The 15008-nt window shown below is 42.4% G+C and overlaps 1 protein-coding gene across 6 annotated transcripts in view; it reads left to right on the top strand.

The window, feature by feature from the left end:
- Nucleotides 1-2099: 2099 nt before the first annotated feature.
- Nucleotides 2100-15008, top strand: part of ANK1 (ankyrin 1) — a 349200-nt gene continuing 336291 nt past the window's right edge. For 5 of the 6 annotated variants that reach the window (XM_056813585.1, XM_056813579.1, XM_056813576.1 and 2 more), the window contains exon 1: nucleotides 2100-3354. In XM_056813585.1, the coding sequence (XP_056669563.1) occupies nucleotides 3229-3354 (126 nt within the window). In that variant the 5' untranslated portion in view covers nucleotides 2100-3228. The remainder of the gene's footprint in view (nucleotides 3355-15008) is intronic. The other variant, XM_056813578.1, reaches the window with a different exon arrangement.

Here is a 15008-nt window from a genome sequence, read left to right as displayed (position 1 = left end):
AGATTGACTTTCTCTACATAGAGAGGTTGTGTTCTGGACCAGTGGAGAAAGTACCTGGACTAATGGCTCCATGAAATACTGATGAAATTTGCAAGTAACTTATTCACAACAGTCCAGTAGGGGTTAGTATTGAAGGCATTTATGTAAGAATTGGAATAATATTTCTACCCAGATATATATTTTATAAAGTTTATTGGAAGGATAGACAATAGTAACCTGACCACGTGGTGCCTAGCCTGCCAGGCACTTTCCTCCTTCCCCCCACCTGCCTGCTCTGCATCCTGACTTCTTTCTTCTTCCTTCTCCTCTTGGCCTCTCTCTCTCTCTCTCTCTCTCTCTCTCTCTCTCTCTCTCTCTCTCTCTCTCTCTCTCTCTCTCTCTCTCTCTCTCTCTCTCTCTCTCTCTCTCTCTCTGTCACTGTCTCTCTGTCTCTGTCTCTGTCTCTGTCTCTGTCTTTTTCTCCTTCCTCGATTCTCCTGATTATCCCCAAAGCCTTGACTTTTATTGATGCACGGCACATTGACACAAAACCTGAGGCAACTGTGGTATGTCAGGAATGTTTGAGGGACAGGTCAAGCTACTGAAGGAGGGGAAGGGGATAAAACTTCCTTGACACATGCCGATTCCCGTCTTTGAATGATGAAACTGAGACTGAGAATTTCCATGACTTGCCCAAGGTCCTACTACTTGTAAGTGCTGGATTCCAGATATTTTAAATCTTCTGACTAAGTCAGAAGTCACCATCAAGCTCAATTCATTCTCCAGATTGCTCTGCCTCTCCACTAGCTGCCTTACTTACCTTAGAATGACTTCAACATAAGATTTGCTCTCTGTACTGGTGAATCTTGGGACCAGATCTTGGAAAGTGTCCTGGCCATGTTGCTCATTTGACTTCCAGCTTAATACATTCTTCCAGCTGTTCTACATCCTCACAAGCAGCCTTTTGAGTTCCTTTATTTTGTTTTCTCTTATTTGAATGTAAGCTCCTTGAAAATAGGGGCTATCTTTAAAAAAATTCAAGCTTAACAAAGGCTCCATCTATGTATACATGTATATATTAATCCAAATTCTATGTTCTTTCCATTGTTACCAACTAAACACCTAATGTGGTTTGAGAATGCAACATGAAAGGCCTCCAAAGTGATCAACCCCACTGTTTACTTCCATTCTAACTTTATTCATTTAGTTCTAGAAAGCATTTCGATCTTTAGAGACTTCCTATTAGAATGTATCTTCTCCCCTGCAGTATTAAGCCATATCAAATCACACAATGAACTGATAACTAAATTGTGAGCCTCTAAAGGCAAAACCCTGCTAGAATGGAAAACAAAATAGTGGGGAAGAAGGGAGAGAGTACCAAGAAGAATAGGATAGATGCTGACTGGTGACATCAAAGATTGGATGAGGCCAAGGATAGATTTTGCCTGGGGCAGGCCCTTCTCATTGCTATTTCAATCCTTTCATCTAATGCTAAGGAATTAACTGAATTAATAGTTGTGGCCAGTTATGTTTCTATATGAAGGCTGAAATGTTCTCTATTCAACTCAATAGCCTATCTGTAAACATATATATGTATATATGTGCATACACACATATGTCACCTCCCCCTAGTGCTTAGCACAATAGGCATTTAATAAATGCTTGTTAATTGATTTATTGATATGAAGTACAATGAACCATCTCAGATCTACTTTTATCTAAGTAGCTAACCTTGGGTCCCCCCCCTTTTTAATATCTTTACCATTCTGGAGCAATGCCAATGAGACTTAAGCTGAAGAGTGTCTGACATGTGCAGTGGGAAACTTTAATGGGGCTTGTGCTGTCTGCTGGGAGCAATGGTGCAGAGACCCGCCTGACTCAGTAATCATTAATGGAATGGGGCCGCCGCCGAGAATGTGCCTGTGTCAAGGGGCTGAGAGGAAAGGGGCATTCTGACTTCTTTCCTGTCAAAAGAGAAACTGTTACCTTGATTCTGTGCACGTTTTCTATCTATAATTGGTAAATATGCAAATGAAATCTCCACATGGTCTGAAAAGGGCAAATCAAGTTCTCGGCGGGTGACAGTAGGGGGAAGAATCTTCCACCTCTTCTCCTGGGATCTCTGAAACTGCAGCCCAGGGGAGGAAATGGTACCCGGTAGAGTGTGACCCGGTAGGAGGAGGAAGGAGGCTGAGGTATTGCAATTTACTACTCCTCCCCACCCTCCCTCGATGCTGCCTGCGTAGACAGAAAGCACAATGAATCCCTGGCTTAGTTCTCTCAGCCTCAGCCAGCATCCGTCCCCTCCCCCGCCCCCCTTCTGCTAGTCGGAGGGGCTGAACCTGGAGATGCTGCTGCCGCTGGGGCTACGTTGTAGAGTACTTCGCCCCAGCCTTTAGCCGTAGCAGAGATGCCTCTTCCAACAGGGTGTGGGGCGAACCTACTCCCTAGCTTTCCGTAAAATAAATAAAGGGGGGGGGGCGCCGTGGCGGGACTGGGAGGAGGGGGGGAGGCTCAAGGGGAGAAGGAGACAGCTTTGTCACCTCAAAACCACCCCGACGGCAGCAGCAGTGAGAGCGGCAGTCCTTTTCGGAAAATGTGCGCACCTCAGCAGCATTGCAGTGGTAAAGCCACGGACTGACTGGCTGCCTGGAGGTTCCAGCTCCCAACTCGGCGTCACGGCAAGCTAGGGAGGGGAAGCCTCACCCCTCTGCCCGGCCCGGTCCGGCCCGGCTCTCCTGCTCGATGCCTCGCCGCTGTCCTCCTCCTGCATCCCTCGCTGGCAGCGATTCCCCCCGCCCCCTCCCGCGGACAGCTCTCTCTCCCTCTGCATTACGAGCTGTCTCCCCCACCCCCTGCAGCCGCGGTTCCTGCTGCAGGAGAGGCGGCCTGAGCCTCCATCCCCGTCCCAGAAGGAGGACACCGCGGCTCTCTCGCTTCGGGGCTGGAACGGGCGCAGGGAGCCTCTGGGGACGCTGGATCGGGGGCGTCTCAACGCCACCGCGTAAAGGGTTCCTCGCCACTTGCTTGGGCTAAGGACCCAGCCTGCGCCTGAGCCCGCCCGGATTGTCTTCGTGGTAGTGAAGCTCCCAGCCCGGGGGGAAGCGGAGAGAGAGAGGGAGGGAGGAAGAGAGGGAGGGAAGGCAGGGACTTTTTTTTGGTGGTGGTGGGGAGGGTGTTGGTGCTCTGAGCAGCGAAGTGTGAACTGGAGCTCCAGGGGAGGCGGGGACTGCAGCTCCGTAACCCGCCATGGCTCAAGCCGCCAAACAGCTAAAGAAAATTAAAGACATCGAGGCTCAGGCCCTCCAGGAGCAGAAAGAAAAGGAAGAATCCAACAGGAAACGGAGGAATCGCTCTCGTGACCGAAAGAAAAAGGTAAAGAGCCCAGGGCGGGGGTGCCAAAGCCAGGCTGCCCTGGGAGACTGGGGGTTGGGGGAGACCGACCGTTTGGGGAAAGGGGAGGGTCGGGGATCCCGAGGAAGGACCGCTGCGGGGCTGAACCTGGGGAGAAGACGAGATCTGGGAGTGGATGCAGACCGAGGCTGGAGGGTTCCGTGGCGGAAAAAGCTTTTACTGACCACGGAGGGCGGGTGGAGGAGATGTGACTGGGTAGTGGTGGTGGTGGTGAGAATGGGCGAGAAGGAAAGGTGAATGATCAGGAGGCCCGAAGGGCGAAAAGAGCCAGGTGAGGAGGACTGAACGACCCAGCCGCGGGCGAGGTGTGCTGTCGCCTCTCTATCCGGGGCAGGGAGGGTAGCTCTCGGGCGGGAGGCTGGATGGAGGCGGGCTTCTTTACTGGGGAGGTCCCCGGGAGGCGGTGTCCTCCACTCCGCCCGCCCGTTAGCCTGCCCACCCCTCGGCTGCAGCAGACCACTCTTCAGCACTCTGGACAGATACCTCACCTTCCAGCCGCCCCCCCCCCCCCCAACCCCCCAACCCAGCACACGCTGAGTCTTTCCCAGGAAGGAACTTTTTTAGGGTTTCAGTATCTTCACCTGAGGAGGAAGCTGGGCTTCTCAACCGTTTCCGTGCTCCTCCCAAAGCCTGATGCCCTAAATTCCCGGCACAGGCTGGCTTCCCAGGGTAGAAAAGGCGGCCGCGGGAGTCCCGGCCCCTGCCTAAGGAGGCAACTCTGAACCTGTATCTGTCTCCTCTGCCTCCTTTGAGTCGATTACCACAACTCTCGGCGCTGAAAAAAAAAAAAAAATCTGAACTAGCCGGAGTCTCCGTGAAATCTTTCCTGAATATTATTCTTCCTTCTCCCGAGGAACTCCCTTGTCTGGGCCCGTTCTGTGCAAATGGTTGTTTTGCAAACCTCTTGGAATCTGTTCATTTTAGATCTGAGTGAGCAAGTCTTCGACTAGCAAAGTTGTTTTTAAAAAGCAGGGCATTAGTGCAGGAGGATAACGTCGCACCAAACAGGGGTAGGAACTGAATTAATTAGGCAGGGTCCTGTGGGAGCACACCCAACAAGCTTCTTCAGGGCTGGAGATTTGGGGGAGAGAGAGCAGAGGGACCACAACCCTTTCTAGTGCCCTCAAAGGTCCTTAGTAAAACCTGCTGCTAACTGCAGTTTTGACACAACTGTGTGGGTTTCCTTCCATACCACAATGAAGCCCTGTTACCTATGAACAAATACCCTTGGAAGATCGATGGTTGGGACAGCAAGTACCGAGTATGGTGTCTAGTGCCTGTCAGGTCCGAGCACTTAATATATGTTTGCTTAATTTAATGGAATCAAACTTTCCCTGGCTAGACATTCTGAGGAGTATGTATAAAAATTGGGGAACATAGATGTATGGCACAGAGTTTGAAACGAGGCTGAACTTTTTGCCCAGAAAAAGCCATTCTGAACTAAAGGTGTATGATCTATTCATCATCCTTTTTGCTTCTGTGCAATTGGGCCTTCCTGGGTTGATGCCAAAGTTCCACACTCTCCTAAAGGCTTCCAATATTTGTATTAAAAAAGAGAAGAAAAGAAAGCCTTTCCTGGAATTATCTTAGGTTGACTATAAAAGTTTGAAGCTTGTCCTTGAAAAGAAAGTTAGAGAATTTACTAGTTTGTGGGTAATAAATAATTCAATAGTAAGTCAATAAAATGACACCCATTAATTTCCCGTTATTCACTGCTTCACCTTTCTTCTTAGGAAGGAACTAAGTATACTAGTAACTTACCTTTTTAAAAAACCCCTTCAAATTTTCCTCCTCTGTACCCCCAAATAAAGTTTTCTTTCTCTATGTGTGTAAATAAAGTAGCACAAAGTCACCACTCCTTCAGCAGGACCTAAATGAGAGACTTTTTATATTTAGATGTGTGTGTGTGTGTGTGTGTATGTGTGTGTGTGTGTGTGTGTGTGTATGAGAGAGAGAGAGATAGATAGATAGAGAGAGAGAGAGAGAGAGAGAGAGAGAGAGAGAGAGAGAGAGAGAGATTAAATTTATTCTGGTGAGTTAGGAAAGGGGTTGCCTAATGTCTGTATTCACCTACTCCTTGGCATGAATGTAAACATTTCATGAAAATATGTTCTATATCCCCTTTTTGGACTATTGAATTTATAAGCCAAACTGATTCTCTCAACTACTTTCTAAACTTCTCACTCAATTTTAAGCCCACTTTTCTCAGATGCCCTTTACATTCCTAATTAATTCCTTGAGCATTTGCAAGAAAATGCAGTTTACCTTAACTATTTCTATTCTTTAAGTCTCATCTCTTCTAAGATGCTCCCTGACCCTGTCTCTTAATTGGTTTTAGGCTCCCTTTTCTTTATTTTCCCTACTTTAGACCTCATTCTTTTAACTATTGAAAAACTTATATTTTCCATTTTTCTTAGTGTGTAATAATGTTATCTCTTTCCCCTATCTTACCATTCTCAAACTAGGTATCTCTTCAAGTTGTTTTGTTTTATTGATTTTAGCATTCTGCATCAGTTAATTCTCTCTCTGTGTGTGAGTGTGTGGTTTTACTCATTTATAAGGATTTTATTTATGTGGAGCATGCAGGGCATCATGGTTGACATAATACATTTGAATAAATATTAATTAAAGGTCACAGGACCTACAGCAAATAACACTGGACTGGGAGTCAGCTGGAATCGAATACCAGCTCTGAATTATTTGCTGTGTGCTTTTGGGTAAGTTACTCTGTATTTCACATGCAAAATGAGGTTAATAATACTTATATTATCTACCCCAAAGAGTATTCTGAGGCAAAGACTTTATAAACATTACAGCATTATATTCATGTCAACTATTACTATTAAAGAGGCTAATTGTTAAAGCAATTTAAAAATACCCTTACCTTCCATCTTCTAATCAATGCTAAGTATCCATTCCAAGCCAGAAAAGTGGTAAGGGCTAGGCAATGTGAGTTAAGTGATTTGATCTAGGGTCACCTAGCTAGGAAGTTTTATTTTTTTAATTAGGAAGTTCTGAGGTTAGATTTGAATTCAGGACCTCCTATCTCTGGGTCTGGCTTTCAACTCATTAAGCTACTTAGCTGTCCTCTTTTAAAGCAATTTGCAATTTTAGAGTTTAAAATAAATGCTATTACCACCAACACCACCAAAAAACAACAATAATAAAGACAATAATTTATTATTTAGAAATTTTGTATTGTATCAGATTCTCAGGTATGTGGATCTACATGGAATTGTACAGTACCTGTATTTTATAGTATTATTTATTTATTTTTAAACCCTTACCTTCCATTTTATAATCAATATTGTGTATTGGTTCTAAGGTAGAAGAGTGGCTAGGCAATGGAGGTTAAGTGACTTGCCCAGGGTCACATAGCTAGGAAGCATCTGAAGCCAGATTTGAACCTAGGACCCCCTGTTTCTGGGCCTGGCTCTCAATCTACTGAACCACCTAGCTGCACCCTATAGTATTCTTTAAAGGCTACAATAGCTATTCATTTTCCAGTCATGCACTGGAGAATCATGTTAGAGAAAAAAGATGTGAACCATATTTTACCTTAAAAGGTGAAAGATCAGGCTATTAATAGAAGAGCCAAGAGAGTTTATGGAGAGTAGAAAAGAACATTTATTTAGACTTAAGAAGAATCATTCAAGGCTTAGAAAGGTAACTGGAAGTATGAGTGGGTTGACGTTCAGGAAGCATCACCAAGGTATTATAAACATTCAGTTCTGAAAGAACTGAAAGTCAATCAGTCAATCGACATTTACTAAGCACTTACTATGTGCCAGGCACTGGGCTAAGCACCAAGAGTATTGAAAGAGGTAAAAGACAATTACCTGCCCTTAAGGAACACACAATCTAATGGGGGAGACACAGCATTCAAAGACAAATGTCTAGTAGTTTTTAAAATTTGGGAGTTGTGAAAGCTCAGAAAGTGACATTTTGTGGGCATCTACTTCTCACTGGGGAATTTGTCTTCCTTCATGTTTCCTTTTATATAAGGAAAGAACTTCCCTTCATTTCATTTTTTAACCTGTTCTTTCTGTCTTAGTGTAAATTCTAAGACAGAAAGGTGGCAAAGGCTAGGCAATTGAGGTTCTGTGACTAGCCCAGGGTCAAATGATTAGGAAGTTTCTGAGGCCAAATTTGAACCCAGGTCCTCCTGGACCTGGCATTCTACCTACTATTCTACTTATCTGCCCTTTTTCCTTCATTCTTTGAGGGAGCAAGATGGTACAATGGGTACAGTTCTGAACCTACAGGGGGAAAGACCTGAATTTAAATCCAGCCTCAGACACTTTCTTATCAGTGGTAAGTCACTTAACTTCTTTCTACCTCAGTTTCCTCATCTGTAAAATAGAGACAAAAATAGCACCTATCTCCCACAGTTGTGGTGAGGATGCAACAATATTTATAAAGCCCCTTGCAAACCTTCAACTATATAAATGAGAATTATTATATTAGATCTTAAATGGATCTGTGATAGCACCTGGTGTGGGCATTCTTTCTAGTGGTCTGGATCATGCCCTTTCACACCTTCCCAATCTGTGTAATTTTGGTTCACAGACTTCCACAAACCTCCCACAGTGGAAACTTTCACGTATTAACACCCTTACCTTAACCTTAGTGAATTAACCATTCATAGTTGCAAGGGCCAAGAGAATTCTGAATTTGCCACCAAGAAAGGCCTTCATTCCCTGAGTAAATGGCAGTTGTTTGGGTGGGAATATATTCTTTTATCCTGTTTGGAAATTCTCATTGCAGTTGTAACTTCAGTTTTTTTTTCTTCATCTTTTGTGGATTATCTTGTGTGGGAAGATGCTCACTAAGGGCTGCGGTGTGTCAGGGGAAAGGAAGGGAGTCAATGTGTGACGCATTGAGTGGCACAGATAGAAACCTGCTCTACCCAAGGAACAGAGCTGAAAAGATGAAGCTGGGAAGATGCCTCAGGACTTTTGGCATCCCATTCAGTTTTTCATTTATGCAAAGCCAACCTTTGCCACAAAATCTCTTGCTGAGGGTTGTAGCCTAAGGACTTCGGAGATCCAATCTTTCTGACATTTCCTGACATTTTTTCAGCACCATGGACAGGAGTTTAAGTTAACTGATGGCCAGTTATATTAAAAAGATCCAAGTGTTAACAAGATTTTTGAAAAGTAGGAAAATCATATGAGTGTCAAGGTATAATGATTGATTTTTTAATATACCGGTATGTGAATATAGCTTTCAAAGATCTTTCCAAACCGTATTCCATATAACTCTCCCTTTGCATACCCTAAATTCTCCCCTAACTAGACTACCCAATATTCTCTGACCTAATGTTGCCCTGTTCCCTTTATGCATTTGAGCAGGCCATTCCCTGGCACCTGGATTGGATTTTGCTTCTAGCCCTTCATCTTCATGTACCGAAATGCTCTTCCTTCAAGGCCTAGCTCAGATGATACCTCCTAAATGATGCTTTCCCAGATTCCTCAGCAAGTTGTCATTCTTTGATCCTAGAATCTCTCAGCCACTGTTGAACTTCTCTGCTGAATTTAATCACAGTGTAACTTATATTGTAATTTTTTGTGTACGTTTCCTACTCTCTTTCTCCCCAACCACACTGTAGATTGTAAGCTCCTTGAGGGCAGTGACTATGATGTTTGTCATTTTTTTCTTCAGTGCTATGTATATTTCCCAGCATAGAGTAAGTGGCTAATAAATGTTTGTTAAACTTAATTTTACCTTTTCTCTCTTTTATTTCTTCATTCAACAAACATTTATTAAATACAATGTGCATAGAAGTGTGCTGAGTGCTTTGGAAAAATAGGAAATGTAGATAAAGAATTGAGAAATGTTTTTGTACCTATAGTTTATAGTCTAGTAGAGGTATCAGCAACAAACCCAAATAATTGCACAATACTACATGTGTGTATTGTGAAAAATATGGTGTAATGTGAGCTTTTAGGGGAAAGATCTTGAGGCTGGGGAACAAATTAATGAATGAATGAAAAAGCATTTATTATATACCTAATGTTTGTTAGGCACCATAGTAAGTGCCAGGGATATACAAATAAGCACATAAGAGAATCACTGATATAAAGAAGTTTAGCTTCTAATAAGGGAAAACAATGCATAAAGGGGAGCTAAAGCTGAAAAAAGAGGATGGTTGGGATACACTTGCCTAGGAATGGTTTGTAAATAACTGGGTAGTGGCATGGTGGCCTGATTCTACCATTTGTTCTCTATTTCTGTCTCTTTCTTCTCTCTCTTCTTACTCACCATGTCTCTATCTTTCATTCCTCTGGTGGAAGGGAAAAGAAATGGATAGGAAAGGGATGGCAGAGGGAGAGGGAGAATGGTAAACTTCTTTTTGGAGGTGAAGTTTACACAGAAAAGAAATAAAGATTAGAATACTTATGAAGAGCAGGTGAGTGACAGTCATTTCTTATCCAAACTATTCTGACTCCTTCCCATCTAAGGCTATAAATAAAAACTAAAAAAAGGCCTCCTTGCCATTACAGAAAACATCATGAAGAACAACTAGTTTCTGTGACAAAAACTTAGTTACAACTATATTTATATAGAAATTTAAGATGTGCAAATCCTGAGAAATAGGTGTAATCACCCTCATTTTACAGATGAGGACAGTGAGGTAGACAGAAGTTAAATGATTTGCCAGTGTTAAATAGGGAGTAAGTATCTCAGGCAGAATTTGAACCTAAGTCTTTCTGAGTCCAGGTCCAGTACTCCATCCACTATGCATTCTCTTAAGGAGCCATTGGAAAGAGCTATGGACTCTAAAATAAAGAGTTGGATTCTAATCTATCAGTGGCAAAATTCCCTCAGGTATTATTTAATCCTGCTGATGGTAATCAATATGGAAGAAGCTGCTATTTTACCCAGATATGAAATATTGGCCATAGCCAATGAATGGGAAGGAGTGGGGAAAGTCTTTTATTTTTAGTGATCTTTAAAAAAGCATCTCAGATTGCAGCAGGCTTAATTGAGAGAGACAGACAGACAGAGACAGAGAATGGTAAACTTCCATTTATATTCCACTTATAAATTTATATTACATATATACATTTATACATACTTTCATTTATATTACATTTTAACTCTTCAAATTTCCTTCTCCAGCTGTTTCCCTACTTGTTTCAATAGTGCCACTACCCTCTAAAAGTACTTGAAGGCATCTTAGTCTCTTCTCTCACAGTCCACATTGAATCAATCATTTGCCAAGTTTGTAGATTCTACATCTACAATGATGGTTTTCCCATTTGCCCTTTTCTATTCAAACTGCTGCTGTCTGAGTTCAAGTCTTTATCTCCTCTCCCTTGCATCAAGCATATTATAAAAGTCTTCTGAATTGCTTCCATTTCTCTCATCTATCACCTCTTCCAGTCTGTGTTCTAAGAGCTTTAAAGAACCATTGATAATTCTCCAAACACAAATCTATAGCCATCCTATACTCCTGTTAAAAAACCTTCTGTGGATCCCTGTTACCTATAGGATAAATCATCTTGTACACAGTAGGTGCTAAATTAATGTTTGTTGAATTTAGTTGGATTTCACAACTATCATTTAATTTGATTCTCATGATGACCCCGAGAAGGCATTATTTTCCCAGTTTACAGATGGAGAGATTGAGCCTTAAAGAGAGGAGATGGCATGTAGCAAGAAAGTATCTATTGACCATGTTGGTGACCAGAAACTTGTTTCATCCTACACAATGAGGAATTTCATTTGAAGTGAGACATAGAATGCAAGAGCAATGATGAAGAATAAACATTAGCAGGAGTTACAAACTGGTGATGATCTCTAGATTTGCCATTTACTACTACTAATGTGATTATTGTGGACACTTTGGGAACCTCAGTGTTTCTTACCTTTGAATGGGGGGAAATGATACTTGTTCTTCCCTCACAGGGTAGTTCTGAGTATGAGATAAGATGATGATGGGTATAAAATACCTTGGAACTGTGGCTCATCCTATAAATGTGACTTACTATCATTAGGAGTGGCAACACCATCATCAGCATCATCACCAAGCAGATCTGTGGTTGGGGAATAAGTGTTTGAAAGAAGGGTCATAGTCTGAATGTTAGCAGGATTGAGGGGGCTTGGTATAGACTTCAGATGATCTCAAACTAGTGGGATCAGATCAGTTAATGCCCCTAACTTAACCTTTGAAAGTCCCTTTGACTTTGATTCATCAAGCATCTATTAAACACCACTATAGGCAGCATGCTCTACTAGCATTGGGGAGCAGATAGAGGCAAGAAGATCCTGCTCACGAAAAGTTCATAACTGAATAGAGGAAAAGGCCAAGTACACAAACAACCAGCCTCCATACAAGGGAGAATGAGATGAGGGACAAGGAAGGAAGGAGAGTGATCATTCTCATTTGAGGCAGCAGGAGCAGGTGAAGGAAGATCTCCTGAAGGAGATGATGTCTGACTTGGGACTTGAAGGAAGGGCCGGGAATAGATGGAGGTACAAAGAAGAGTGGTGAAGACTGGGCAATCAGGGTTAAGTGATTTGTCTGGTGTCACACAACCAGGAAGTATCTGAGGCCACATTTGAATCCAGGCCCTCCTGACTCCAGTCCTGGTTCTCTATCCCCTGTACTACTTAGCTGCCTTGTTCATTTGGTTTTGAACAGCAGTGACTGATGGAAGGTAGAAGGGGAATTTTAATACATGTAATAGTAGTCTCCAAGCTCAGGTAAGGGTTGATCTCACCTTTCCAGAGTCCAGAGAAAAGTCAAGAATGCCATGATTAATGGAATAAAAGATAGTTTTTAGTTCTTTAAATTCAAGGCAGGAGGGAGGAAGAGGAAGCCAAATGCTTCCCAAACTTCCTTAGTACAAAGAGGAAAAGAGGTGATAACCCTTGAGGGATTTTTCAATTTTATTTTATTTTTAAAAATCATTAAGCACTTATTATATGAAGGGTATTATACTGTGCATGCCTATGTGACCTAGAACAAGTCATTTCATCTCTGTGGGTCTCAGTTTTCCTTATCTGTAAATGAGGGAATGAGGGCATGTCATTATTAAAGTCGATCTGCTCTATAGCTTATGAACTTTGTTGACAAAGGGTCCAGTCCCTGTTCTAAAGGAACTTGCCAGGGTGAAAGAGTATACCCAAATAACTGTAACACTTGTTAGAATATGACTAATTTGGAAAGAAAGGCAACAACAACCAAAAACCCAAATGAACACTTTCTAATTCTAGTGATCAAATTTGGTGGGGAAGAAGAAAAAAGAAAACATTCCTCTCTTCCCTCCTCCTTCAGAGATTAGGGAGCATGGGTATGAAAGACTGTATACTCTATCAGATTCGTTTGATCTGTTGTTTAACTTTTTGGAACTGCTTTCCCCTCCTTTCTTTTTAAATTTTTGTCATTAGGGATGCCTCTCTGGGGAAGAGAGAGAAAAGGGATCTATTTAGAAATTCCAGTGATGTAAAAACAAGGATTTTTTGAGTTCTTTTCATTTTATCTAACTCTGTGACTCCATTTGGGGTTTTTTGGCAAAGATACTGGAATGGTTTACTATTTCCTTCTCCAACTCATTTTATAGGTGAGGAAACTGAGGCAAACAGGGTTAAATAACTTGCTAGTATCTGAGGTCACATTTGAACTCAGGAAGTGGAGTCTTCCTGACTCCACAGTGCTACCTAGTTGCCCCCCAAACAAGGATACATACATTTATATAAATGTGTATAGAAGTCAAAGAAAGAGGCAGTGAGCTTTCAAGATGGAGAGATCATTTTCAGCTGATTGGGGACTGGTGGCTGTGGTGGAGGGGAGAGGAAAGAGGCCACAGGCGTCTAGTGTCCAAAACCTCATCCCACCTAAGCTGACATCTTTTCTCCCAACAATAATGAAAACTGCTAGATCTGAAGCTCTCGACTAGTTTAAAAGTTTCTGGAGGATCATGACTATATCTTTTTTGAACAGAAGAGACATGGGATCAAACCTGCCCTTGAGGAAAATAACTTTTGAATTTCCCCCAGCACCTTAAAAAATTCTATGAGTTTAGCAAATGCTTAATAAATAGTGAATGAAAGATTTTAAATGAAAAGATCTAGGATTAATTTAGGTTTAAGGCGCAATTATTTTTTTTTAAACCTTTACCTTCTGTCTTGGAGTCAGGCAGAAGAGTGGTAAGGGCTAGGCAATGGGGGTAAAGTGACTTGCCCAGGGTCACACAGCTGGGAAGTGTCTGAGCCACCCAGCTGCTCCCTTTAAGGCTCAATTATTAAAAGCCATTGCTTTCATCCTTGCAATTATCATAAAACAAAATGCTAATGTTATACTGGATAAAATTGGGTTAATGCGTTATTTCCCTTGGGTAGCACATTGACTTTTCAACATGGCCTTTCTGTTAAAGATTCTTTTGCCTATCATTGACCCTTATATTAAACCAGGTTGAAGATGGTGTATCTTTGTCTTTCTGTGTATGTGTCGTAGGGAAGGGTAAGCAGGGAACTAGCCTCGCTCACATGTAATATAGTTATTCTGCATATCCATTACTCTAGCTATTGAAAGATATAAATTAAAAATTGCCCAGCCATTTTCAGTTGTGTCTGACTTTTCATGATTTGATTTGGGATTTTCTTGGCAAAGATGCCAGAGGGGTTTGTCATTTCCTGCTCCAGGTCATTTTATAGATGAGGAAACTGAGTCAAACAGGGAGAAGTGACTTGCCCAGGGTTACACAGTTAGGGAGTGTAAAGCCAGATTTGAGCTCAGAAAGCTGAGTCTTCTTGACTTCAGGACAGATATTCTACCCACTGTGCTACCTAGCTGCTCTAGATGAAAAATTTCTATTTGAAAATTAGCATATAGATGGGCATAGTGGCATACACTTATAGGCTCTGTTAGTGGGCAGGCTGAGGTTTATGGATTACTTGAGCTCAGGAGTTCTGAGCTGCAGAAGGGCTAAAGGCAATTAGATGGCCATACTCAATTTAGCAAAGAGAACCACCAAAGCTGCTTATGAGTTGGTGAACTAGCTTAGAAATAAAAATGGAGGACTTACGGGGTCATCTTAGGTGGCTCAGTGGATAGAGAGCCAGGCCTAGAGCCAGAAGATCTTGGGTTCAAATCTGGCCTCAGACACTTTCTAGCTCTGTGACCCTGGGAAAATCCCTTAACATGGATTCTCTAACCATTACTGTTCTTCTGCTTTGGAACCAATACAGAACATTGATTCTAAAATGGAAGGGAAGGGTTAAAAAAATGGAAGACTTGGAAGCTTCTGTGTCTATCACAGCGAGGCAGCTATTTGGTGCCATAGTGAATGGAGCTCTGTGCCTGGAATCAGGAAGACTCGAGTTTAAAACTATTTTAGATACTTATTAGCTGTATGACCCAGGGAAAGGCACTTAACTTCTGTTTGTCTCACTTTCCTCATCTGTAAAATGGGGACAGGGCAGCTAGGTGGTACAGTGGATCATGTACCAGACATGGAGTCAGGAAATTCATTGCTGGCCTCAGACACTTTGTGACCCCAAACAAAAAGTATTAGATATGGAGTCAGGAGACTTGGGTTCAGACCCAGGCTGTGCTCCTTGCCTATAGGATCTTAGATAAGTCATTTCAGTTCTCAAGGTTTTAG

Source organism: Monodelphis domestica, chromosome 1, assembly GCF_027887165.1.
Source record: "Monodelphis domestica isolate mMonDom1 chromosome 1, mMonDom1.pri, whole genome shotgun sequence".
Classification (NCBI taxonomy): Eukaryota; Metazoa; Chordata; class Mammalia; order Didelphimorphia; family Didelphidae; genus Monodelphis; species Monodelphis domestica.
The sequence above is the reverse complement of the archived record's forward strand: the minus strand, read 5'-3'. Positions and strand labels throughout refer to the sequence as shown.